A 24,440-nucleotide genomic window follows, 5' to 3' on the forward strand; every position below is an offset into this window, starting at 1 on the left:
CCCTGAGACTGCTCAGCCATTCAATTGGGTCATGGCCGTTCCGACATTCTTCATGTCCACTTTCCTACCCTTTCTCCGTATCTCTTGATTCCCTTACTGATCAAAAATCTGTATCTCAGCCTTAAATGTACACAAGGACTCTGTTCCTACAGCTCTCTGTAGCAAGGACTTGCAAAGACTCACAAACATCTGAGAGAAGAAATTCCTCCTCACCTCAGTCTTAAATTGGCACCCTGTTACTCCGAGACTGTGCCCTCTGGTCCTAGATTCTCCCATGAGGGTAAAATTCCTCTCAGCATTTACCCTGTCAAAACCCCTTAGGAGCATGTTTCAATAAGATCACCTCTCATTCTTCTAAATTCCAATAAATAGAGTCCCAACCTCTCCTCATAAGACAATTCCTCCGTCTTATTATCCTAGTGAACATTCTCTGAACTGGCTCCAGTGGATCTTTCCTTAAATATGGGAACGAAATCTGCTCACAGTCCTCCAGAAGTGGTCTCACCAGTACCTTGTGCAGTTGCGGCAAGGTTTCCCCACTCTTATACTCCGACCCCCTTGAAATAAGGACCGAAATTCCATTAGCCTTCCTGATTACCCGTGTGCTAGCTTTCTGTGTTTCATGCACAAGTATCCCCAAGTCTCTTTGTGTTGCAGCTTTCTGCAGTTTTTCTCCATTTAAATAATACTCTGTTCTTTTGTTCTCCCTTCCAAAACGAACAACTTCACATTTTCCCACAATCTACTGCCAGCTTTTTGCCCACTTACTTTAACCTTTCAACTTCGGTTTGTAAACCGTTTGTCTTGCAATTTGCTTTTCCGCCTATTTTTGTGTCGTCTGCGAATTTGGCTACAGTTCAGTTGCTTCCTTCCTCCAAGTCATTAATAAATATTGTAAATAGTTGCGGTTCCAGCATTGACCCCTGTGGAATCCCACTGGTTACAGATTGCCAACCTGAAAAAGAACCCCTTATCCCCTCAAGACGGAGAAAAATTGTAAATGTTTCCATTCAGTGCTACTGACAGTCTGGACTATGGTGTGGAAAATAGTCTTTCTCTAACTCTGCTGCGTAACAAGTTCTTACCTCTGATCACTCATCCCTAGTCCTTTCTAACTCTGAGCTCCCACTGACCTCAGATGGAGCTCCCAGGTCCTCTTTGTTAGTATGCAGGCAGTTTTATTATCAAAAATCTTTCTTTTCCCTTCACCAATTTTCATCTCCCTGTAAAGGAAAAGCCAATCCACGAGTAAGCCAATAATATCCCGGGGAATCACAGGGATAAGGGGAGCTGCTCCTGTTTTCACAGTAACTTCACTGCAGTGTTAATGTAAGCCCACTTGTGACAACAATAAGTTAACTTAAAAAAAACTTTCCTGCTCTTTCCCTGTAACCATTGATTCCATTTCTGTTCGAACAGCTGAGACTTAAATGTACACAAGGACCTGAATTTTACCGTCCCACTCACCACAGGAATTGGAGTGGGTGAGGGACAGATAGTGAGAAGGTCATAGAATCTTCACAGTGCAGAAGGAGGCCATTCAGCCCATCGAGTCTGTACCTATCACAATCCCACCCAAGCACTATTCCCGTAACCCCACACATGTACCCTGCCAATTCCCCGATACTAGGGTCAATTTTGCATGGCCAATCAACCTAACCCACGCATCTTTGGACTGTGGGAGGAAACCCACGTAGACACGGGGAGAAATCTGCTGTCTTTACCTGGGTCTGGCCTACATGTGACTCCAGAGCCACAGCAATGTGGTTGATTCTCAACTGCACTCTGAAATGGCCAAGCAAACCACTCGGTTCAAGGGCAACTAGGAATGGGCAATAAATGCTGACCAGCCAGTGACACCCATGCCCCACAATGAATATAAAAAAATGGGGTGACAGATGTCACAGCCAGATCATCTGTTTTGCCCCTTGGAGACATTGCTTCAAACCTTTCTCTTTTGCCAAGCTTTTGTTCACCTGCCCTGGTATTTCCGAATGTAGCTTGATCTTTAATGTTGTTTTATAGTGTTCCTATGAAGTGTATGGAGATGTGTATACAAGTGCAACAAAGGTCATGTGAATAGGGCACACGAGGGCTAATGTTATGTGTAGAGAATAATTGCGAAAGGGGGCTCCTTGTGTAATTTGTACAACCCACTGCTCCCTATCAATGCAATATCCTCAGATAATTCAATCCCTACCATCCATTGCAATGCCAACACCAAGGAAACTGAGAAACTGAGTTACAGAGGAAGGTTGAATAGGTTAGGACTTTATTCCCCGGAGCATGGAAGAATGAGGGGAGATTTGAAAAGAAATGTATAAAATTATGATGGGTATAGATAGAATGAATGTAAGGAGGCTTTTTCCATTGAGGCTAGGGGAGAAAAAAACTAGAGGACATGGGTTAAGGGTGAAGGGGGAAAAGTTTAAAGGGAATATTGTGGGGGGAGCTTCTTCACACAGAGAGTGGTAGGAGTGTGGAATGAGCTGCCAGATGAAGTGGTGAAAGCGGGCTGACTTTTAGCATTTAAGAAAAACTTGGGACAGGTACATGGATGAGAGGGGTGTGGAGGGATATGGTCCAGGTGCAGGTTGGTGGGACTAGAAAGAAAAATGGTTTGGCACAGCCAAGAGGGACCAAAAGGCCTGTTTCTGAGCTGAAATAAGAACATAAGAACATAAGAAATAGGAGCAGGAGTAGGCCATCCAGCCCTTCGAGCCTGCCCCGCCATTCAATAAGATCATGGCTGATCTGTCGTGGCTCAGTTCCACATTCCCGCCCTCTTCCCATAACCCTTAATCCCCTCTCTTATCAAAAACCCATCAACCCGCGTCTTAAAAATATTTAGCGAGGCAGCCTCCACCACCTCAACGGGCAGAGAATTCCAGAGATTCACCACCCTTTGAGCGAAGAAGTTCCTCCTCAACTCCGTTCTAAACCGCCGCCCCTTTATCTTGAGGCTGTGCCCCCTAGTCCTACTGTCCTTTCTGAGCAGGAAGAGCATGTTTATGGTTCTATGGAAAGGGAATTGTAATTTTGAGGAAAGGACTAAGAAACTTGGACTTACTAGGTCAGGGCCGGAGAAAGTTTAAAGTTTATTTATTAGTGCTGCAAGTAGCTTACATTAACACTACAATGAAGTTACTGTGCCACCGCGCCGCCTGTAGGTCGAAGATCAAGAGGCAATTTAAAAATGATGATGGATTTTTATACAGCTAATAAGGGAAGTCTTGTTTCCTGCATCTGAGATGGGGATTCAGTGACAGTTTCATCAGTTGAAAATTCTCACTGAACGAGGCAGAGGTTAAGGAATGATTTGATATCAGGAGCAATTGGAACTTGGAATGTGTTGTCGTTGGGAATCATTGGGACAGAGAGCACGTCATCTTTTAAGCAATAAGTTGATATGGAGAGAGGTGAGGGCAGTGAGTTGTGGTTGTGGACTGCCCTGGCAAAGAGCTAGCATTGAGCCCAGTGGGCCGAATGGCCTGCTTCTGTGCTGCAAATGGTTACAGTCTTCGTGTTCTGTCCGTGCCGCCTACAACAACTCAGCAGCTGCATGGTTTCAAGTTGGGGATGCAGGATTTACTCCCATTGACTTTACTAGGTTTCAGATCATTAAATGTTGAAATGGAAAACGGCTGTGTACGATGTCATGTTCCAACATACCTCACCAGCTGCAACGCTTACATTTAATTGCAATAAAGTAAACTCTGCTTTCCATTTAAAAGAAAAATTAACCTTACCCACGAAGGAGAAATGGACTGAGAGGACAAGAGACTGGGCACCGGGATATAGGCTCCAAAGCATGATTAGCGGCAGGGAACCCTGCGCTCAACAAACAGAGCTTAGGAAATTAGCCAAATATCTGATGGGGCTTTACTCCAAGCCACTGACATAGTCTCAGAATCCTGCGGCACTAAGATAGAAAGTGAATAGTGTAAATGAGAGCAGGAAACATAGAAACTAGAAGTGGGAGTAGGCCATTTGGCCCTTTAAGCCTGCTACCTAATCTTGCCTCCTCCCCCCCAATATCCCTCAATCCCGTTAGCCCCAAGAGTTGTATCTAATTCCTCCTTGAAATCAGACAATGTTTTGGCCTCAACTACTCTCTGTGGTAGTGAATTCCACAGATTCATCTCTCTCTAGGTGAAGAAATTTCTCCTCACCTCAGTTCTAAAAGGTTTACCCCCTTATCCTCAAACTACGACCCCCTAATTCTGCACTCCCCCACCATCAGGAACATTCTTTAGGAATCTACCCTGTCCAACCCTGTTGGAATTTTATAAGTTTCTATGAGACCCCCTCTCGCTCTGCTAAACTCTAATGAATATAATCCTAACTTGCAAAAGGACACAGAAAGGTTCAATATATGGACAAAAGTATGGCAAATAGAACTCATCGTGGGCAAACAGAAGACCATCTGCTTTGGGCACAAGAAGATTCAGTTGACTTTTTTTTAAATGGTGAAAAACTAGGGACTGTAAAGAAGCAAAGAGATTTGAGAAACCAAGCGCACAAAGCCAGGAGACTCATACATTTTCTTTTAAGAGAGGCAGAGAGAAGGTTGGCCTTTAACTCAATGGGACTGCAATACAAAGTGGATGAAGCTATGGTTCCAGTCTATGCCAGACCCTATACTGGAGCACCGTATTCTGTTTTGGGAACTGTGCTTCAGGAAGGAGATCTCGACCTTTGGAGAAAGCTCAGTACAGAGTCATAAGGACCATATCGAGGTCTGGGGAACTGAATCGTGAGGGAAGATTGCAGAATGGTTCGTCATCTCTTGCATCAAGGGGTTTGAGAGGTGATCTTATCAAAGTGTTGAAAATGGAAAGAATGTTTGTTAAGGTAGATACAAAGGAATTACTTCCCCTTGTTGTGGGGGGGGGCGATGGGATAATCAAAATCATGACGATGGAACTTTAAAATGAGAGGCTGCGCGTTCAGGAGTTAAATCAGGAAGTGTACCATCGTACAAAGGGTTGAGAAAATTTGGAACTCTCTCCCAAAAAGACCATGCCCTGAATTTTTCACATAGCGGGTCCATTGTCAGCAGCTGAAGAGTTGGTGGGGAACCCATCCCCGTTAACTCCCAGTGTACCGCAGCCCAACTCCATTCAAATGAGCATTAAGCGGCTGCAGGTGGGAATTCCACCCCTCGCTCAGGACTAATTACCACCTCAGAGGGCAACCTGCCAACCTGATTGGATGGCAGCTTTCCAGTCATTGCAGTGACAGCGCTGCATTGGACAGAGGAAGAGATGCAGCAGAAGGCCGGAGCCTAAATCTGGCCACCAGAGGCCCAGCTATGTTCAAGAGTTCAGGGCGGAAAGGATAGGGAAGGCCTAAGGCAGGATGGAGGGTGCAATCGGGGTCTCAGGGGGTGCGGGGGGAGAAGCTGGTGGGGAAGAAGGTTCAGAGGCCACCACACCTTAAGACCAACTTCAGAAGGGGGCTTCTGAGGAAGCACCCCAACTTGCTTGAGACGTAACTTTTCTAACTGGGCGGTCTGTGACAAACGGTGTTCCACAAGGATCAGTGCTGGGGCCTCTGTTGCTTGTAATATATGTAAGTGATTTGAAGGAAAATGTAGGTGGTCTGATTAGTAAATTTGCAGGCGATACAAAAATTGGGGGAGCAGCGGATAGTGAGGAGAATTGTCAGAGGATACAGCAGGATATAAATCAATTGGAGACCTGGGTTGAAAAATGGCAGATGGTATTTAACCCACACAAATGTGAAGTGTTGCGATTTGGAAGATCTACGACAGAAGGAGTGTACACAGTAAATGGTAGAGCCTTTTGAAATATTAGCATACAGAGGGATCTAGGTATGCAGCTCCCTGAAGGTGGCAACTCAGGAGGACAAGGTGGTAAAGAAAGTGTATAGCATGCTGGTCTTCATCAGTCAGGATGTTGAGTAAAGGGATTGGAAAATCATGTTGCAGCTATATAAAACTTTGGTTAGGCCACATTTGGAGAATTGTGTACAATTCTGGTCACCACAGCACTGAAAGGATGTTGATGCATTGCAAACGATGCAGAACAGATTTACCGGGATGTTGCCTGGTTTGGAGAATATGGAATATGAAGAAAAGTTGAGCAAACTTGGATTGTTTCCATTGGAGCATCAAAGGACAAGGGGAGGGGCCCCATAGAGATTTACAAGATTATGACAGGCTTGGATAAAATGGATAGTCAGAGTCTTTTTCCCAGGATCGGAAGGTCAGTTACTCAGGGGCATAAGTTGAGAGCAGAAAGTTTTAAAGAGATATAAGGGGCAAATATTTCACACTGAGAGTGGTGAATGCCTGGAACGCGCTGCTGGAGGAGGTGGTGGAAGCAGATTCTATAACAATGTTCAAGAGGCATCTGGATAGGTACATGAATAGGCAGGGAATGTTGGGATATGGACCATGTAAAGGCAAGAAAGTATTAGATTAGAAAGGCATCTGTGTCGGCACAGACCCGGTGGGCCAAAGCACCTGTTCCTGTGCTGTACTGTCCTTTGTTCTTTGTTCAATCCCCACCAGCCCCTGCCTAAAACCCCGTGAGTGAGGGAGTATAAAATTCCAGCCTTTGGTTACAGAACAAGTGAAAACTTTCAGGAATGAAACAGATAGATTTTTAGTAGGTAAGGGTATCAAAGGAAATGGAGAAAAGGTGGGGAAATGGAAGGAAGGGGCAGATCAGCCTTGCCTATTGAATGGCAGTGTAGGCCGAGGGGACTGAATGGCCTTCTCCTGTTCCAATGTCTCTCCCTGAATTGCTGAGTGCAACGGTGTAGCTCACCCTTCTGAGTTGAACAGGTCAGGAAGGCCACATCCTGTCTTACTCGAGGAGATGCTAATTTGTGGGAAAGCTGCCTTTCTTCCAGTTTACAAACAGTTCCACCGCTCCTTGGTCCACGCAATTATTCTTGCTGAGGACTCTGCATTTTTAGAATACTTTCTGGAGAACGCTTTGCTTCATTAGGCTTGATTGCCTCTGGCATCTGCATGGAGCTTTACAAAGTGGGGAACAAATTTTTCTTGTATTTGTAGATTTCATATTCTGTGGGCTCGTCAGGGGGGAGTAAACATATTGGAAAATTGGACAGCCCACTCCTCTCTGCAGTCGAAATAAATAAGCCTGTAGTTGATCTTGCTCAATATTCCTTTCTGTTATTGAAAAAGTGCAGATGTGGATAAACAGGATCGACAGCTGTGTTCTGTTTTTCTTACCATAAGGGGAGATCTTGCACCATGTCATGGAAATAAGTCAGCGGCCACACCATTTGAGGTCCAAAGATGTGGAGGTTAGACAGATTGGTCATGCTAAAATGCTCCTTTGTGTCCCAAGAAATGTAGGTTAGGTAGATTGGCCATGCTAAATTACCCCTTCATGTTCCAAGGTGTGTATGTTAGGCAGATTGGCCATGCTAAATTGCCCCTTCGTATCCGAAGATGTGTAGGTTAGGTGGATTGGCAATGCTAAATTGCCCCTTAGTGTCCCATGATTTGTAGGTTAGGGGAATTAGCCATACTAAATTGTCTCTTTGTGTCCCAAGATATATAGGCTAGGTGGATTGGCCATGTTAAATGTGTGGCATTGCTGTGATAGGGCGGGGGAGAGCGCTTGGGTAAGATACTTTGTCTGAGGGTTGGTGCAGACTCAATGGGCTAAATGGTCTGTTCTGCACTGTAGAGACGTACTACCATCTTATCACCATCTGGCACAGGGGTTGAAAAGTCAGCCCTGAGTAGCTTTCTAATATTAAGGTTCATCACAAATCTGTTGAAATGAGAATGTCCTATAATCTAGAGAGTCTGTGAACTGGTGACATTGGTTAGACTGCAAACTGAGGGAAGGGATTTAACAAGAGAAAGGAATTCCTCCTGTGCAGACTTAAGTATGAAGGGAAAGTGGGCTGGGTACAGACATGGTGAAAGCAAAGCTTTCCCACAAAGAAAGCTAATGTAGGGAGGGTTTGATGAGGTGACAAGTTGGCCGAATAGGAAACTATTGAAATGGAAGATATCAACTTTCAGGAATCCAGTGGGAGTAGAATTGACCATGTTATATCACAAGAAGAGAAGGGATTAGTGACGGTGGAAGAGGGCAGGGGACACTTAGGAAAAGGATGTAATGCCAGAGGGGAGATTGTTTCAAGGAAAAATGGCTAAGAGAGGGATTAATCAGGCAGGAGGTACAAGGAGAGAGAGGAAATGTAAAATACCTTAACAATATTGCCAACATTAAGGGCATTTAATTGGTCATTGGATAAACACAAGGATGAAATTGGAATAATGTAGGTTAGATGAGCTTTAGATTGGTTTCACAGGTCGGCGCAACATTGAGGGCCGAAGGGCCTGTAATGCGCTGTAATGTTCTATGTTCTATATTTGCTTTAAAAAAGAGTGAATCCTCTAACATACCCTAAAGATTATTGTAGCTGGACGAATATCGAAAACTGTTCTTGTTAAGTTGCCCAATCTTATACCATTTAATGGCATTCTTAGATGAAAGTTAGAAATCTTTACGGGGTTTTACAGACGCATTAGAGAACAGATAAAACATTGGAAACTCTGAGAGGTTTTTAGGACACAATCTTAAAGTGAAAGTGGCAAAATCCTATTTGTAATAACTCTTCAGAGGCAGAAGTCCCTTCACCAAAGCCCTTTTGTGTACAATTCCAACAGCAGTACACAGAGTGCTCGCAGTCAGCAGTCTACCTTCAGGAGTGCCAGAGGAACTGACACTCCCAGTTAAATACAAGGAAAATATTCCCTAATTGACCCATCAATTGACTCCTTAATCAGGGTGTTCATATTCCAATAGGCCAACCTCAATGGTCTGATTGAAAGCATTATTGTATTAGAATGCAAAGAAATGGACCCCCGTAAACCCATGCATTTACCATGGCTAATCCACATAATTTGTCCATCTTTAGAAACTAAGGGGCAATTTAGCATGCCCAATCCACCTAACCCGCACATCTTTGGACTGTGGGAGGAAACCAGAGCACCAGGAGGAAACCCACACAAACACGGGGAGAATGTGCAAACTCCACACAGCCAGTCACCCAAGACCAGACTTGAACCCACGTCCCTGGCGCTGTGAGGCAGCAGTTCTGACCCCTATGCCACAATGCCGCTTAATTCATTAAATTGTTCATTAACAAATAAATTTTCAAACGAAACTACTACGATCTCAACTTTCTTTCAACCATATGGTAGAAAGCCAGAAAATACCAGAAATACTCATTGAAAGTTTATTTGATGAAAGTGGGTTACTCAGCCTGAAAAGGATCCATGTAATTCTTGACAATTAACCAAGCGTATTCATTGCCATTTGTCATTGACTAAAGGGGACGGACAGGATGGGCAAGCGAGTCTCTGTCATGTTCCTTACTATCTCCGCCCTCCTCAAGATGGAGCACTCCTTCTGGCATTGTGCCCTGAGATGGGCAGACCTGGTCTTCAGAAGGTGGCCAACTTCAGATGCCAGTTGGGCCTCAGATTAAGAAAAAACAATGGAAGATGCAAAAAAAAAGAAATTCTCCAAATCTGACCAAAATGTACGATGCATTCCTCTTTCTGAAAGATTTCAAGAATGTCCTGTTAAAAATCTGAAGTCAAAGCTGTTTCCTGTCTCAAATCCTTAAATGCCAGAAGTCGTCTCTTTCTGTTGGTTGTTTCATCCAAAAGTGTCAATTAGAAGTAGAATCAGCCCACAGTAATCTCTCCAAAGCATTCTTCTGAAGTTTGACATCGTCAGTAATGATTTCCCATGATAATTTTTTTTTCAAAGCACAAGGAATGACGAATGTTTTCAAACATCCTTTTGACCAAAGCTCCCATTGCACTGACCGTACCCATGTTGCGATTACAAAATCAAGGAGTTTTTCTTCACGAAAGCAACAGGAAGCAAAACAAATCTTCCGAGAACCAGTGCAATACTCCCGTTTCTAAAGTCTTACTAGGCAGGAAGTCATAGCCTTTCAAATTCCAGTAACCTCCTCTGTAACTGATATCTGATTCTCTCTCACCCTTCAGATCCTCCTAGGATATGAAGGACATTAAAATCTGATCCCATCTGATCCTCTTTTATATCTTTGAGATGATTAACCATACTTTGTTTGTAAAATTGCTATACACTCACAAAACTAGTTGGCACAACTGAAGAACAGCTTCTTCCCTGCTGCCATAAGGCTTTTGAATGGATCTACATAATATTAAGTTGATCTTACTCTATACCCTAGCTATGACTATACATTCTTTCCTTTTCAGTGTATGGTATGTTTTGTCTGTATAGTGGCAAAAAACAATATTTTTCACTGTATACTAATACATATGACAATAAATCAAATTAAATCAGAGAAGTATGCTGATTTATCAAATGTTGAAATGTTGGGGAACGGCAACATTTATTTCGATTTCATACACTGCTTGGATGAAGAAAGTGCCTGCAGGCGCTCCAGTGTTTTGCTGTAGGATTGACCCTAATTTCACATGAATGGGGAAACAAAATTGGAAGGGCTTCCTTATCATTTGCAAAACCAAAATTAACTCCAGGACTGATAAAGTGAAGGTATGAAGAAAAGGAAGAGTATACCATTAGCAATTTTGCAAAGCGCTTCATAACCAGCGAAGTACTTTGGTTTTGTTAAGTGTACTGTCGTGAAGTGGAAATCTGCTGTGCACTTGTTGCACAGCAAGATCCCACAACTGCCCCATCCAATGCAGCATACGTTGCCATGCACCTACTGGGACTGATGTCAGGGTGGTGCCAAATAGGTCAACCAGCCTCATTTCATTATTACTGGCGAGCTACAGGCGGTGGTCCATGGGGTATTTTGGCATATATCAGGCAGAAACATTGGACGTCTCTGCAGGGGCCTTTATCAATATGGAAGGGGGCACGGCCATGTTGGATGCTGAGGCATCCATTTTAAAATGAGCTTTGGATTTTCAAAATGGCCATGGCTCCCACCCATTTCAGGGTCACGACTTTTTCACGTTCACCTGAGCAGGCAGATAGTGCCGCAGTTTAACCTTTCACTCAGAGGACCTCCGACACAGCAGCACTCCCTCAGTGGTGCACAGGAGTGCCAGGCTATGGGCTCAATTCCAAAATCTCTGGAGTGAAGGCTTGAACATGCAACTTTTTTTTTTGAGTGGCCAAGTGTGAGACTGAGCCAAAGATGACGCTTCCCAATGTTCCAGCGATCAGGAGGCAATGAGTAATCAGCGTACAGCATGATCTGTGCTGGAATACACCAATACAAAACACAGCCAGTCTTCTTGGAAAGCTTGTTCTTTGCTAATTCTGTGTGATGTGTCTTCCCACCAACAACCAAACAAGTCAACATTGCCAATGTCTTTCTGATTTGTTTCTATCTACACTGGTGAAATTGCTTATTATTAATTTATTTATTAGTCACAAGTAGACTTACATTAACACTGCAATGAAGTTACTGTGAAAATCCCCGGCGCCTGTTCGGGTACACTGAGGGAGAATTTAGCACGGCCAACGCATCTAACCAGCACATCTTTCGGACCGTGGGAGGAAACTGGAGCATCCAGAGGAAACCCACGCAGACATGGGGAGAACGTGCAGATTCCACACAGACAATGACCCAAGCCGGGAATTGAACCCTGGTCCCTGGCGCTATGAGGCAGCAATGCTAACCACTGTGCCACTGTGCTTCACCCTGATTATCGGAAACCAGTTCGACATAAGACAACATGATCAGCGCAGGCTTGGAGGGCCAAAGGGCCTGTTCCTGTGCTGTACTGTTCATTGTTCTTTGACATTATAACTGGTTCATACAGACAGTCAAAGTGTGCCATTTAGTGGGTTTGGTCTCTCTATTATCCACTTGCTGACAAAACCTGGTGTTATGCTGCAGTTCAGCTGGTAAAGGAATCTTCTCCTAAGCTGACTGAATCTGAAAGGACTGGTTGCAGCGTGCTTTATTACTTTCATATCAGTAGCTCGCTGGTCGCAGGAAAAGCGTCAAAGTAAATACAAGTAAAACAAGAAACAAATCCCACCCGCCCAATTTTCTGAGTTAACAGCTGCATTAACTACAAACCTCATCATTCACTCAGCAGGGTCTCTGATTTGCCTCCAGCGTGAGTGCCTTTATCCCCTGGTTTCTTTTCAATAGGAAGAGTGTTAAAGACTTTGAGTACTAAGAATAAGACATGTGAATGTGCTGTGGATGCTATCTCTTACATGCCTATTCCACTGCTGATATGTTACACCTATACGGTCACATGTAAACAGCTGCCCCTAGAATGTGGCTGAGCAATATTGATTGAACCTGTTTTAACTGGTAAAATGATTCTGAACAGTTTGTAAAAGGCATCTTTCCTCACATTTATGATTTATCACTTTTCCTCATTTGGATTTCAGTCCTAGGCTGTTCTGAGATTTAGATATATTAAAGTTCACATTCTGTGTTTACCACTAGGTTGGAAAATTAATCCAGGAAGCAGCTGGGAAGAGTAATCTGAAGAGAGTAACACTGGAACTCGGAGGGAAGAGCCCGAACATTATTTTTGCAGATGCTGATTGTAGGTTTAACTTAAAATGTTAACTATCTTACGTAGTAAGGACACATGTTCACACCTGAATGTAAGACACACACACACACACATACACTACAACCGTTGGTGGGGTGTACAATTGATGCCAATGATTGTCCACCCATTATACACCCCTTTCACTAACTTCACAATGTTCAGATAAATCCAGTGTCAGTTGATACTTAAAGCTTACAAGGCACCTGGTTTGAATGAGATGCACCCAAGGATATTGAAGAAAGCAAGAATGGAAAATATGGGAGAGCCAGCCATAATCTTCCAGACTTCTCTCGGCTCAGGGGAGGTGCCAGAGGACTTGAGAATTGTTAATGTTACACCCTTATTGAAAATAGATTGTAAGGACAGTCCCAGCAATTACAGTCCAGTTCGTTTCACATTGGTAGTGGGCAAGCTTCTAGAAACAATTTGTTCTGGATAGAATTAGTAGTCACAAAGGAAAATGATTCAAAAGAGCCAGCATAGATTTGTAAAGGAGAAAATCATGTTTAACTAACTAGCTGTAACAGGTAGGATCAATGTGGGTAGGAATAATGGTAGGAAGGACTATTACTTACGTGGCGAAAAACTGCAGCAGGTGACGGTGCAGAGGGACCTCAGGGTCCTTGTGCATGAGTCACAAAAACCCAGCCTGCAGGTGCAGCAGGTGGTCAGGAAGGCTAATGGGATGCTGGCCTTCATAGCGAGGGGGATTGAATATAAAAGTAGGGAGGTCTTGCTGCGGCTGTATAGGGCATTGGTGAGGCCGCAGCTGGAGTACTGTGTGCAGTTTTGGTCGCCGTACTTACGCAAGGATATTTTGGCCTTGGAGGGAGTGCAGAGGAGGTTTACTAGGCTGTTACCGGAGTTGAGGGGGTTGAGCTATGAGGAGAGGCTGAATAAACTAGGCTTGTACTCGTTAGAGTTTAGAAGAATGAGGGGAGATCTCATTGAGACATATAAGATGATGAATGGGATGGATAGGATAGAGGTGGAGAGACTCTTCCCGCTCAGAAAGGACAGTAGGACTAGGGGGCACAGCCTCAAGATAAAGGGGGGGCGCGGTTTAGAACAGAGTTGAGGAGGAACTTCTTCACTCAAAGGGTGGTGAATCTCTGGAATTCTCTGCCCGTTGCGGTGGTGGAGGCTGCCTCGCTAAATATTTTAAGACGCGGGTTGATGGGTTTTTGATAAGCGAGGGGATTAAGGGTTATGGGGAGAGGGCGGGAAAGTGGAACTGAGCCACCACAGATCAGCCATGATCTTATTGAATGGCGGGGCAGGCTCGAAGGGCTAGATGGCCTACTCCTGCTCCTATTTCTTATGTTCTTATGTGATGCTGTTGATGTGGTGTACATGGAATTTCTAAAGGCATTTGATACAGTGCCACACAACAGACTTGTGAGAGAAGTTATAGCTTTTGAAATAAAAGGGATAGCAGCTTTGTGGATATAAAATTGGCTGAATAATAGGAAGAAAGTAATGGTCAAAAGACATTCTTTGGGCTGTGGGAAGGTTTCTAGCTGTATTTGGACCTTTGCCTTTCCTGATATATATTAATGATCTAGACCTTGGTGTGCAGGGGACAATTTCGAAGTTTATATATAATACAAAACCTGGAAGCATTATAAATTGTGAAGAGGACAGTGTAGAACTTCACAAGGACATAGATAAGTTGGTGGAGTGGACAGATAGATGGCAGATGAAGTTCAATGAACAGAAGTGTGAGTTGATGCATTTTGGTGGGAAGAACATGGAGAGACAATACAAAATAAGAAGTAAAATTCTTACAGGGGTGCGGGGGCAGAAAGACCGATAAGTTATTAAAGGTGATAGGATAGGAAGAGAGAGCAGTTAATAAAACATATAGTATTTTGGGTTTTATTAATAGGGGCAGAGAGTACAAGAGCAAGGAGGTTATGCTGAATTTATACAAGGCAATAGTTAGATCTCAGTTGGAGTATTGTGTACAGTTCTGGGTGCCGCACTATAGGAAGGATGTGAGAGAGCGCAAAAGAGGTTTACAGGAATGGAGAAACTTTTCTTATGTGGATAGATTGGAGAGGTTAGGACTGTTCTTCTTGGAGAAAAGAAGGCTGAGTGGAGATTTGATAAAGATATTCAAAACCATGAGGGGATTGGACAGAGTAGATAGGGAGTAACTGTTACTCCTTGTAAAAGGATGATGAATGAGAAGACATGGATTTAGGGTGAGTTGCAAAAGAAGTTTGCTGATGCCATTAGATATGAGAATAAACCTTTTCACAAACGAGTGGTTTGGGTCTGGATTGCGTTGCCTGGAAGTGTGGTGGAGGCAGGTTCAATCGAGACTTTCAAGATGGCGTTAGATGATTATTTCAATAAAAACAATGTACAGGGCTAGGGGGAAAAGGCAGGGGAATGACACTGAGTCATGATGCTCATTTGGAGAGCTGGTACAGACATGATGGGCCAAATGGCCTCCTGCATGGTAATAATTCTGTAATAAGGAGCAGCTGATCCACAAGCCCCTCCAGAATGGAAAGTCCTGCTCACAGAGATGTGCCGCATGTCGACAGCAGAACAGCAATGCCCCTAATATTCTGCTGTCTTTCAGCGTAGGCAGAATGAGCTTCAAGAATTCTTTGTCTTTCCACTTGATCAAATGGCATGTGGCAGTGAAAGGGGCAATGAATGAAGGGGCATTGCCCACCTCTGCCCTCTCTAATTCCTGCCTGTTGCCTTCTCAGTTGATGCCCAGTGGAAAGTGTGGTATAAGAGGAATAAAAAAAACAATTGGATAAGTTATTCTGTTATTATTCATTCAAGGGGTGTGAGTTTGGCAAGGCCAGCACTTGTTGCCCTTTGAAAAAGAAAATTTAATATGGGAGAATTTTGTTATTTCTTTTGGTCAAGAATTTGAATCTGATTTGACTCTGACAGTCGAGTTGTTCCATTAATACTTTATGGGCATGGCGGCACAGTGGTGAGCACTGCTGCCTCACAGTGCCAGGGACCTGGGTTTAATTCTGACCTCAGGTCACTGTCTGTGTGGAGTTTGCACATTCTCCCCATTACTGCGTGGGTTTCCTCTGGGGGCTCTGGTTTCTTTCCATGGTCCAAAGATGTGCAGGTTAAGCGGGTTGGCCATGCTAAATTGCCCCTTAGTGTCCCAAGATGTATAGACTAGCTGGATTGGCCATGCTAAATTGCCCCTTAGTGTAAGGGGGACTGGCAGTGTAAATACGTAGAATTACAGGGAGAGGGCCTGGGTGGGATTGTTGTCAGTGCAGGCTCAAGGGGCTGGATGGTCTCTTTCTGCACTGTAGGGATTCTACGGTTATGGTAATGTTTTGACACCAACCTAGGTGCTTACTGCACTGTAAGTAAACCCTCCACTGTGTTTAAGCCTGTTTTTTAACCATTCAGATAAGAATTGGTTGAGGGGGCGGGGGGGTAGTAAGAATTGGTTGTGGGAGGGGTCATCATTTTCTAGAAACATCTATTGGGAATCCTGTGACGCTCTGAGATGTATTGCCCAGACTATTACAGGTATTTCCTGGTACAGACGAGGTAATATTCTAACTGGCTTATTTCTTACAGTGGATTATGCTGTGGAACAGGCTCATCAGGGAGTTTTCTTCAACCAAGGCCAGTGTTGCACGGCAGGTTCACGGATCTATGTAGAGGAGCCGATCTACGATGAATTTGTCAGGAAGAGTACAGAACGTGCACAGAGGAGAACAGTTGGAAACCCTTTTGATCCTGCCACCGAGCAGGGCCCACAAGTAAGATGTTCTCAAGTGAAACACGCATCCAAAATAAATGGTTATTTCAACAATCATTTACTTTATAATGGAGTAAATCTTACTCTATGATTTATCTTAGTTTTGTAGAAAGTCTGGACATTGTCCTGTGAATCAGAGACAAATCTAACACGTTAATATTTATCTGAAGAAAACAGTTAAGATTAATTTGAGTAAAATGCACAGGCATTAGCATTTAATTCCAGAGATGGAATGATTTTAGATTACACTACACGGTTAAGTTTTCAGTTTACGGCACGATGGCACAGTGGTTTGATTTGATTTGATTTATTATTGTCACATGTATTAGTATACAGTGAAAAGTATTGTTTCTTGCGCGCTTTAGAGACAATATGTACCATTCATAGAGAAGGAAATGAGACAGTGCAGAATGGAGTGTTGCAGTCATAGCTAGGGTGTAGAGAACGATCAACTTAATGCAAGATATGTCCTTAATGCAAGGCAAGGTTAGCACTGGTCCATCACAGCACCAAGGACCCAGGTTCAATTCTGGTGACTGACTGTGTGGAATCTGCATGTTCTCCCCGTGTCTGCGTGGGTTTCCTCTGAATGCTCCAGTTTCCTCCCATAGTCCAAAGATGTACAGGTTAGGTGCACTGGCCATGCTAAATTGCCCCTTAATGTCCAAACGATGTGTAGATTAGGTGGATGAGCCATTGTAAATGCATGTGGTTACAGGGATAGGGTGGAGGGGAGAGTCTGTGTGGGATGCCCTTTTGGAGGGTCAGTGCTGACTCAATGGGCCAAATGGCCTCTTTCTGCAGTGTAGAGGTTCTATGATTTATCATTTGTTGTGATACATACAGTTGCGTTCTTTACAGCATGGTACAAAATTGGTTTATTTTAGGGGTACAGTCTAAGATTGAGTTTTTCACAGTACAGTATTTGGAGATTTTTTGCAATAAAGTAAAGGATTGGGTTATTCTGCAATTATTTTTAAAATGCTTTTGAGGAATGTGGGCATTACTGACAAGACCACCATTTATTGCCCATCCCTAATCGTTCCTTGAGGAGGTGGTGATGAGCAGACAGCCTGAACCACTGCAGTCCGTGTGGCGGAGGTACACCCACAGTGCTGTTTGAAAGGAAGCTCCAGGTTTTTGATCTTGCGAATACCCAGTACCAGTCGGGAAGGCGATGCTCATGGTATTATCGCTAGGCTATTAATCCAAGAAACTCAGCTAATGTTCTGGGAACCCGGATTCGAATCCCGCCCTGGCAGATGGTGGAATCTGAATTCAATAAAAAATATCTAGAATTAAGAATGACCATGTAACCATTGTGGATTGTCAGAAAAACCCCATCTGGTTCACTAATCTCCTCGCCTTACCTGGACTGGGCTACATGTGAGTCGAGAGCAACAGTAATGTGGTTGACTCTCAACTGCTCTCTGAAATGGCACAGCAAGCCACTCAGTTGTCAAGAAGACAGCTCACCACCACCTTCTCAAGGGCAACTAGGCATGGGCAATATATGCTGGCCTAGCCAACGATGCCAATGTCCCATTATATAGCTGTGTGCTCTACAGTACAATATAAGATTGGGTCCTTTGCTGTGAGACAACTTTTGTTTGTGCAGAACATTATATGATTGCATTTTTTGTGGTACAGTGCTAACTTTGTGTTAACTTTGTGGTGCTAAATCCCTGCTATAATGGGTATCATTTGTCTTCAGATTGACAAACTGCAATGTGATAAAGTTCTTGAACTTGTACTAAGCGGCATAGCTGAAGGAGCAAAGCTGGAATGTGGCGGCAAATCCCTGGGGAAGAAAGGATTTTTCATCGAGCCCACTGTCTTTTCAAATGTCACGGATGACATGCGAATAGCAAAGGAAGAGGTACTGGACACAACTCCCGGTCACTCCCAGTGTGAAGGAGTTAGATTATATCATTGAATGAATCAGTTTGGAATGCAACAGGGCTGCCAACATTTATTTTGACTCTGAACGTTTTCATTCATTTATTTCAGATTTTTGGACCAGTTCAACCAATTATTAAGTTTAAAACTATGGAAGAGGTCGTGGAAAGGGCCAATAATTCTCAGTTTGGCTTAGTAGCCGCAGTCTTCACCAAGGATATCGATAAAGCATTGGCAGTTTCTGCTGCTATGCAGGCTGGGACAGTCTGGTAAGGAGCCACAATGATGCCTTGTTGAGATAAGCCTGTCCAGGATTCCATCACTTGTCATTAGAGGGAAACGATCATTGATTTTGAGGCAAAAATCCATGTCCGAACACAAACTTGGGTGGATTTCTTGGCTATTTGGTTTGGAGACTGGGGGTACCAGGCACTAAACTGAGGTGGAGATGGGTAAACCTTGCTGCGCGCCCAGCATAGAACCCTGTTCACAGGATCAAGGGTCGAAAATCATTTGCTGAGCTGCACTCTGTTTAAGCAATGGAAGCAATAAGAAACTGCACACTAGGGCGAACTGCCGGTGGGAATTATTTATAGCCAACCAAACAGTAGTGGTAATGTAGAGCAGATATGAATCAAGAAATCAGAGGTGGATGTAACAGGGATAATGCAGTAATCATGGGGAATTTCAATTCACATATTGATGGGGTAAATCTCATTTGCACTAATGTTGCGGAAGATGAATTTGATTTGATTTTATGTATTATTGTCACATGTACTGGGAAACAGTGAAAAGTATTGTTTCTTGCACACTATAAAAACAAAGTGTACTGTACTTAGAGTATGTGGGGGAGAAGGAAAAGACAGGGTGCAGAAAGTAGTCATAGCTAGGGTGTAGAGAAAGATCAGCTTAATATAAGGTAGGTCCGTTCAAAAATCTGATGGCAGCAGGGAAGAAACTGTTTTTGAGTCGGTTGGTACATGACCTCAGACTTTTGTAACTTTTCCCCAATGGAAGAAGGTGGGAGGTAGTATGGCCAGAATTTTACCACCCCACCGGCCATGGGTATCGGAGTGGGCAAGGGGCGGACAGTGGGAAGGTCCATTGACCTCAGATGGGATTTTAGGGTTTCAGGATGAGCGAGGCCGTAAAATTCCGACCTATGTCTGGGGTATGCGGGGTCCTTGATTATGCTGGCTACTTTTCCGAGGCAGTAGGAAGTGTAGAGGGAGATAATAATGGGAGGCTAACCAGCCTCCCAATGCATTGGGCTACATTCACAACCCTTCATTGCTTCTTGCAGTTTTGGTCAAAGCAGGAACCATAGCAAGCTGTGATACATCCGGAAAAGATACTTTCTATGGTGTACCAGTAAAACTTGGTGAGAGTCACAACGGACATGCCATATTTCCTTAGCCTCCTGAGAAAGTAAAGGCGTTAGTGGACTGTCTTAACTATAGTGTCAGTGTGAAGGGACTAGGACAGGTTATTTGTGATCTGGACACCTAGAAACTTGAAGTTTTTGACCATTTCTGGCATGCTTACACGATGGTATATGATGATACAATTTCTGGCATGTATACCTGATCATTTACTAGAACAGTATTGTGATAAACCAGCTAGGAAATGATCTATCTTAGATCTAATATTGTATGAGCAATGGCTAATTGATTTGAGGTTCTTGCTTCCAGTCTGGACGAGAACGAGGGAGGTGAGGTTGGTGAGCAAACTGCACACAGTACAGTGATGCAGCAGGACATGGGCAAAGAGAAGGTGAAAAGGAACGTAGTAGTAATTGGGGATAGTGGGGTTAAGGGTATTGACACTGTCCTTTGTCACAATGACAAAGTGCACAGAAGGGTGTGTTGTCTGCCTGGTGCTCAGGTCCGGGATATCGCATCTGGGCTGCAGAGGAACCTGGAATGGGAGGGTGAGAATCCGGTCGTTGTGGTACATGTGGGTGCCGACGACATAGGCAAAATGCGAACTGAGGATCTGGGGAGGGAGTATGAAAAGCTGAGAATGGAATTAAAAAGTAGAACCGACAAGGTGGTTATCTCTGGACTACTGCCTGAACCGAGTGCAGACGGGCGTAAGGTTGATAAGATTAAGGAAGTGAATGGGTGGCTCAGGGATTGGTGTGGGAGGAATGGGTTTGAATTTATGGGGCATTGGCATCAGTATTGGGGTAGGTGGGACCTGTTCAGGTGGGATGGGGTTGGTCTGAACTGTGCTGGGACCAAAGTCCTGGCGAATCGTGTAAATAGGACTGTAGACAGGGCTTTAAACTAATTAGAGGGGGGAGGGTGCGAGGGTAGGCGACATTACGGGGGCTAAAGTTAAGGATAGGGTACAGGTAAGGGAAGAGGCCGAGGATGTCCCAATAATAAAGGGAGTAGGGGGCGTGAGTATGGTTGGTGGCGTTCTGGCAAATAGGGTCCAGGTGAAGGCTGGGATGAAGGCACTTTATCTGAATGCACGAAGCATTCGGAATAAAGTGGATGAGCTGGTGGCGCAGATCGGCACAAATGGATATGATCTGGTGGCCATTACAGAGACGTGGCTGCAAGGTGACAGGGACTGGGAGCTGAATGTCCAGGGGTATCAAGTGTTTAGGAAGGATAGGCGAGAGGAAAAAGGGGGGGCTGTAGCTCTGCTGATTAAGGATAGCATCAGGGTGGTAGCAAGGGATGATATTGGAGCCAAGGAGCAGAACGTGGAATCGTTGTGGGTGGAGATTAGGAACAGCAAAGGGAGGAAGACGCTGGTGGGTGTCGTCTATAGGCCCCTGAATAATGATCTGGAGGTGGGGCGGGCTGTTAACGCGCAAATAAATGCGGCGTGCAGGAATGGGACGGCCGTAATTATGGGAGATTTCAATCTGCATATTGATTGGTCGACCCGTGTTGGACGCGGTGGGCTCAAGGAGGAGTTCTTGAAATGCTGCCGGGGTAGTTTCCTTGAACAGTGTGTGTTGGAGCCGACGAGGGAGCGAGCTATCTTGGATCTGGTGTTATGTAATGAGGCGGGTAGAATTAGGGACCTTGTGGTGAAGGACCCTCTTGGGGAGAGTGATCATCGTATGGTGGAGTTTCTGGTGCAGATGGAGGAGGAGAAAGTGGGTTCCCGGACACTTGTCCTTTGTTTGAACAGAGGGGAGTATGGTAGGATGAGAGAAGAATTGGCGAATGTTGACTGGGGGAGTGCGTTGGAAGGTAGGCCTGCTGAGGAACAGTGGAGGATCTTTAAGGAGATCTTTCTTGGTGCTCAGCAGAAATTTATTCCGATGGTTAAAAAGGACCGTAGGAGGAGAGGTAATAAGCCGTGGATAATGAAGGTGAAGGAAAGTGTTAAATTAAAAGCGGAGGCGTTTAGAGTAGCTAAGAGTAGTGGGGGAGAAGAGGATTGGGAGAGGTTTAAATGTCAACAAAGATTGACAAAGAAGTTGATAAAGAAGGGTAGGAGAAACTATGAAGCTGGGCTAGCGCTTAATATAAAAAAAGGATTGCAAGAGTTTTTATAAATATATAAAAAGGAAGAGGCTGGCTAGGGTGAACGTTGGACCCTTAGAGGATGAGAGGGGGGACTTAGTGGTAGGGGATGGGGAAATGGCTGAGATCTTGAATAACTTTTTTGTTTCAGTCTTCATGGAGGAGGACGTGAATAATTTGCTGGGTGTTAGCGATGGAAAGGTAGTAGGACTGGAGGGTCTCAATGACATTATTGTTACTAGAGAGGCGGTGCTCGACAGACTGGAGGGACTGATTGTGGAAAAGTCACCAGGACCGGATGGAATGCATCCGAGGGTTCTGAAAGAAATGGCGGAGGTGATAGTGGATGCCTTGGTGGTTATTTTCCAGGCTTCGCTGGATTCCGGGGAAGTTCCGGAAGATTGGAAAGCAGCTAATGTTACGCCGTTGTTTAAGAAGGGTGCCAGGCAAAAGGCAAGGAATTATAGGCCGGTTAGTTTAACGTCTGTTGTAGGTAAAATGTTAGAATCCATCATCAAGGAGGAAATAGCAAGGCATCTTGAGGGGAATTGCTTGATAGAGCAGACGCAGCATGGTTTCGTTAAGGGGAAGTCGAGTCTGACAAATTTATTGGAGTTCTATGAGGATGTGTCTAGGGCGGTGGATAGAGGAGAGCCGGTGGATGTGGTCTTTCTTGATTTTCAGAAGGTGTTTGGCAAGGTACCTCACAAGAGGTTATTGCAGAAGGTCAGGGGGCATGGAGTTGGGGGTAGGGTGTTAGCGTGGATAGAGGATTGGTAGTCAAATAGGAGACAGAGAGTGGGGGTTAATGGGTGCTATTCGGATTGGCGGCTGGTGACTAGTGGAGTGCCCCAGGGATCAGTGCTGGGGCCTCAGCTATTTACTATTTATATAGATGATCTGGAGGAGGGAACCGAGTGTATGGTGTCGAAATTTGCTGATGACACCAAGATTGGTGGAACGGCAAATTGCGCGGAAGGTGTGGAGAGTCTGTAGAAGGATCTAGATAGGCTGGGCGAATGGGCCAGGAACTGGCAAATGGAATTTAATGTTGGCAAGTGCGAGGTGGTCCACTTTGGTAGGAATAATGGTAGGAAAGATTATTACTTACGGGGCAAAAAACTGCAGCAGGCGACGGTGCAGAGGGACCTTGGGGTCCTTGTGCATGAGTTGCAAAAACCCAGCCTGCAGGTGCAGCAGGTGGTCAGGAAGGCGAATGGGATGCTGGTCTTCATAGCGAGGGGGATTGAATATAAAAGTAGGAAGGTCTTGCTGCAGCTGAATAGGGCATTGGTGAGGCCGCAGCTGGAGTACTGTGTGCAGTTTTGGTCGCCGCACTTCCGCAAGGATATTTTGGCCTTGGAGGGAGTGCAGAGGAGGTTTACTAGGCTGATACCGGAGTTGAGGGGGTTGAGCTATGAGGAGAGGCTGAATAAACTAGGCTTGTACTGGTTAGAGTTTAGAAGAATGAGGGGAGATCTCATTGAGACGTATAAGATGATGAATGGGATGGATAGGATAGAGATGGAGAGACTCTTCCTGCTCAGAAAGGACAGTAGGACTAGGGGGCACAGCCTCAAGATAAAGGGGGGGCGATTTAGAACGGAGTTGAGGAGGAACTTCTTCACTCAAAGGGTGGTGAATCTGTGGAATTCTCTGCCCGTTGAGGTGGTGGAGGCTGCCTCGCTAAATATTTTTAAGACGAGTGTTGATGGGTTTTTGATAAGCGAGGGGGTTAAGGGTTATGGGGAGACGGCGGGAATGGGGAACTGAGACACAACAGATCAGCCATGATCTTATTGAATGGCTGGGCAGGCTCGAAGGGCTGGATGGCCTACTCCTGCTCCTATTTCTTATGTTCTTATATAATCTCATTGTAAAAAAGCCTTTAGGAAAGAGTGACCATAATATGATGTAATTTTACATTAGGGTTGAAAATGCTGTTGTTCAATCTGAAATCTAAACAAAAGAAACTGTGACGGTATGAGGGACAACTTGGCTGTGGTAGATTGGGAGGTATGATAGTAGACAGGCAATGACTAGCATTTAAAACATTCTTAAATGGCTTTCAGCAAATATAAATTACGTTGGGGCACAAAACTCAAAAGGAAAAGGGATCCAACAGTGGCAACCATAAAGGCAGGCAGGCAACATCAAATCCCATTCAACTGCCGTTTAGTTCATTTAAATTGGTTTCTTGATTGTCAGTGGACATACTTCTTACTGGCTTTTGAGGATGTAACGAGCAGCGCAGATTAGGGTGAACCATTGGATGTGGTGTGTTAGATTTTCAAGAGTCTTTCAATCAAGTTTGAGTGTGGTATATTAGCACGGGTTCAGAATCGTTTTCCAAACAGAAAAAAGAATAGGAATAAATGGTAATGCTCAGTTTGGCAGACGGCGGTTAGTAAGTTCAACATTTGTCCCCTATTCAGAGTTTAGATGAATGAGAGATGAAACGTACAAAATTCTTATATGGCCCAATAAGGTAGATGCAGGAAGCTTCACCTGTGGAATGGAAGTATGTGGCTAATGGTAAGTGTGTGGGAGGATGTTTGGGGGGAGGGAGGAAGAGAGGGTTGGAACGAGAGGTGGGTTATGATAGTGGGGTGGGGGTGTTGTCAAGAAGCAGGGGTCACAGGCTCAAAATAAGAGGTGGAACGAGATGAGGATGAATGTTTTTCACTCAGAGGGTGTTATGTCTTTAGAG

At 44.5% G+C, this 24,440-nt stretch overlaps 1 protein-coding gene across 1 annotated transcript in view; it reads left to right on the forward strand.

The window, feature by feature from the left end:
• The window catches only part of aldh1a2 (aldehyde dehydrogenase 1 family, member A2), a 103,294-nt gene that overhangs the window by 70,709 nt on the left and 8,145 nt on the right, over positions 1-24,440 (forward strand). The window contains exons 8-11 of the mRNA XM_080214400.1: positions 12,466-12,568; positions 16,157-16,341; positions 18,055-18,219; positions 18,351-18,508. Of these exons, the coding sequence (XP_080070526.1) occupies positions 12,466-12,568; positions 16,157-16,341; positions 18,055-18,219; positions 18,351-18,508 (611 nt within the window). The remainder of the gene's footprint in view (positions 1-12,465; positions 12,569-16,156; positions 16,342-18,054; positions 18,220-18,350; positions 18,509-24,440) is intronic.

Source organism: Carcharhinus amblyrhynchos, chromosome 28 (assembly GCF_965287045.1).
Source record: "Carcharhinus amblyrhynchos chromosome 28, sCarAmb.v2.hapA, whole genome shotgun sequence".
Classification (NCBI taxonomy): domain Eukaryota; kingdom Metazoa; phylum Chordata; class Chondrichthyes; order Carcharhiniformes; family Carcharhinidae; genus Carcharhinus; species Carcharhinus amblyrhynchos.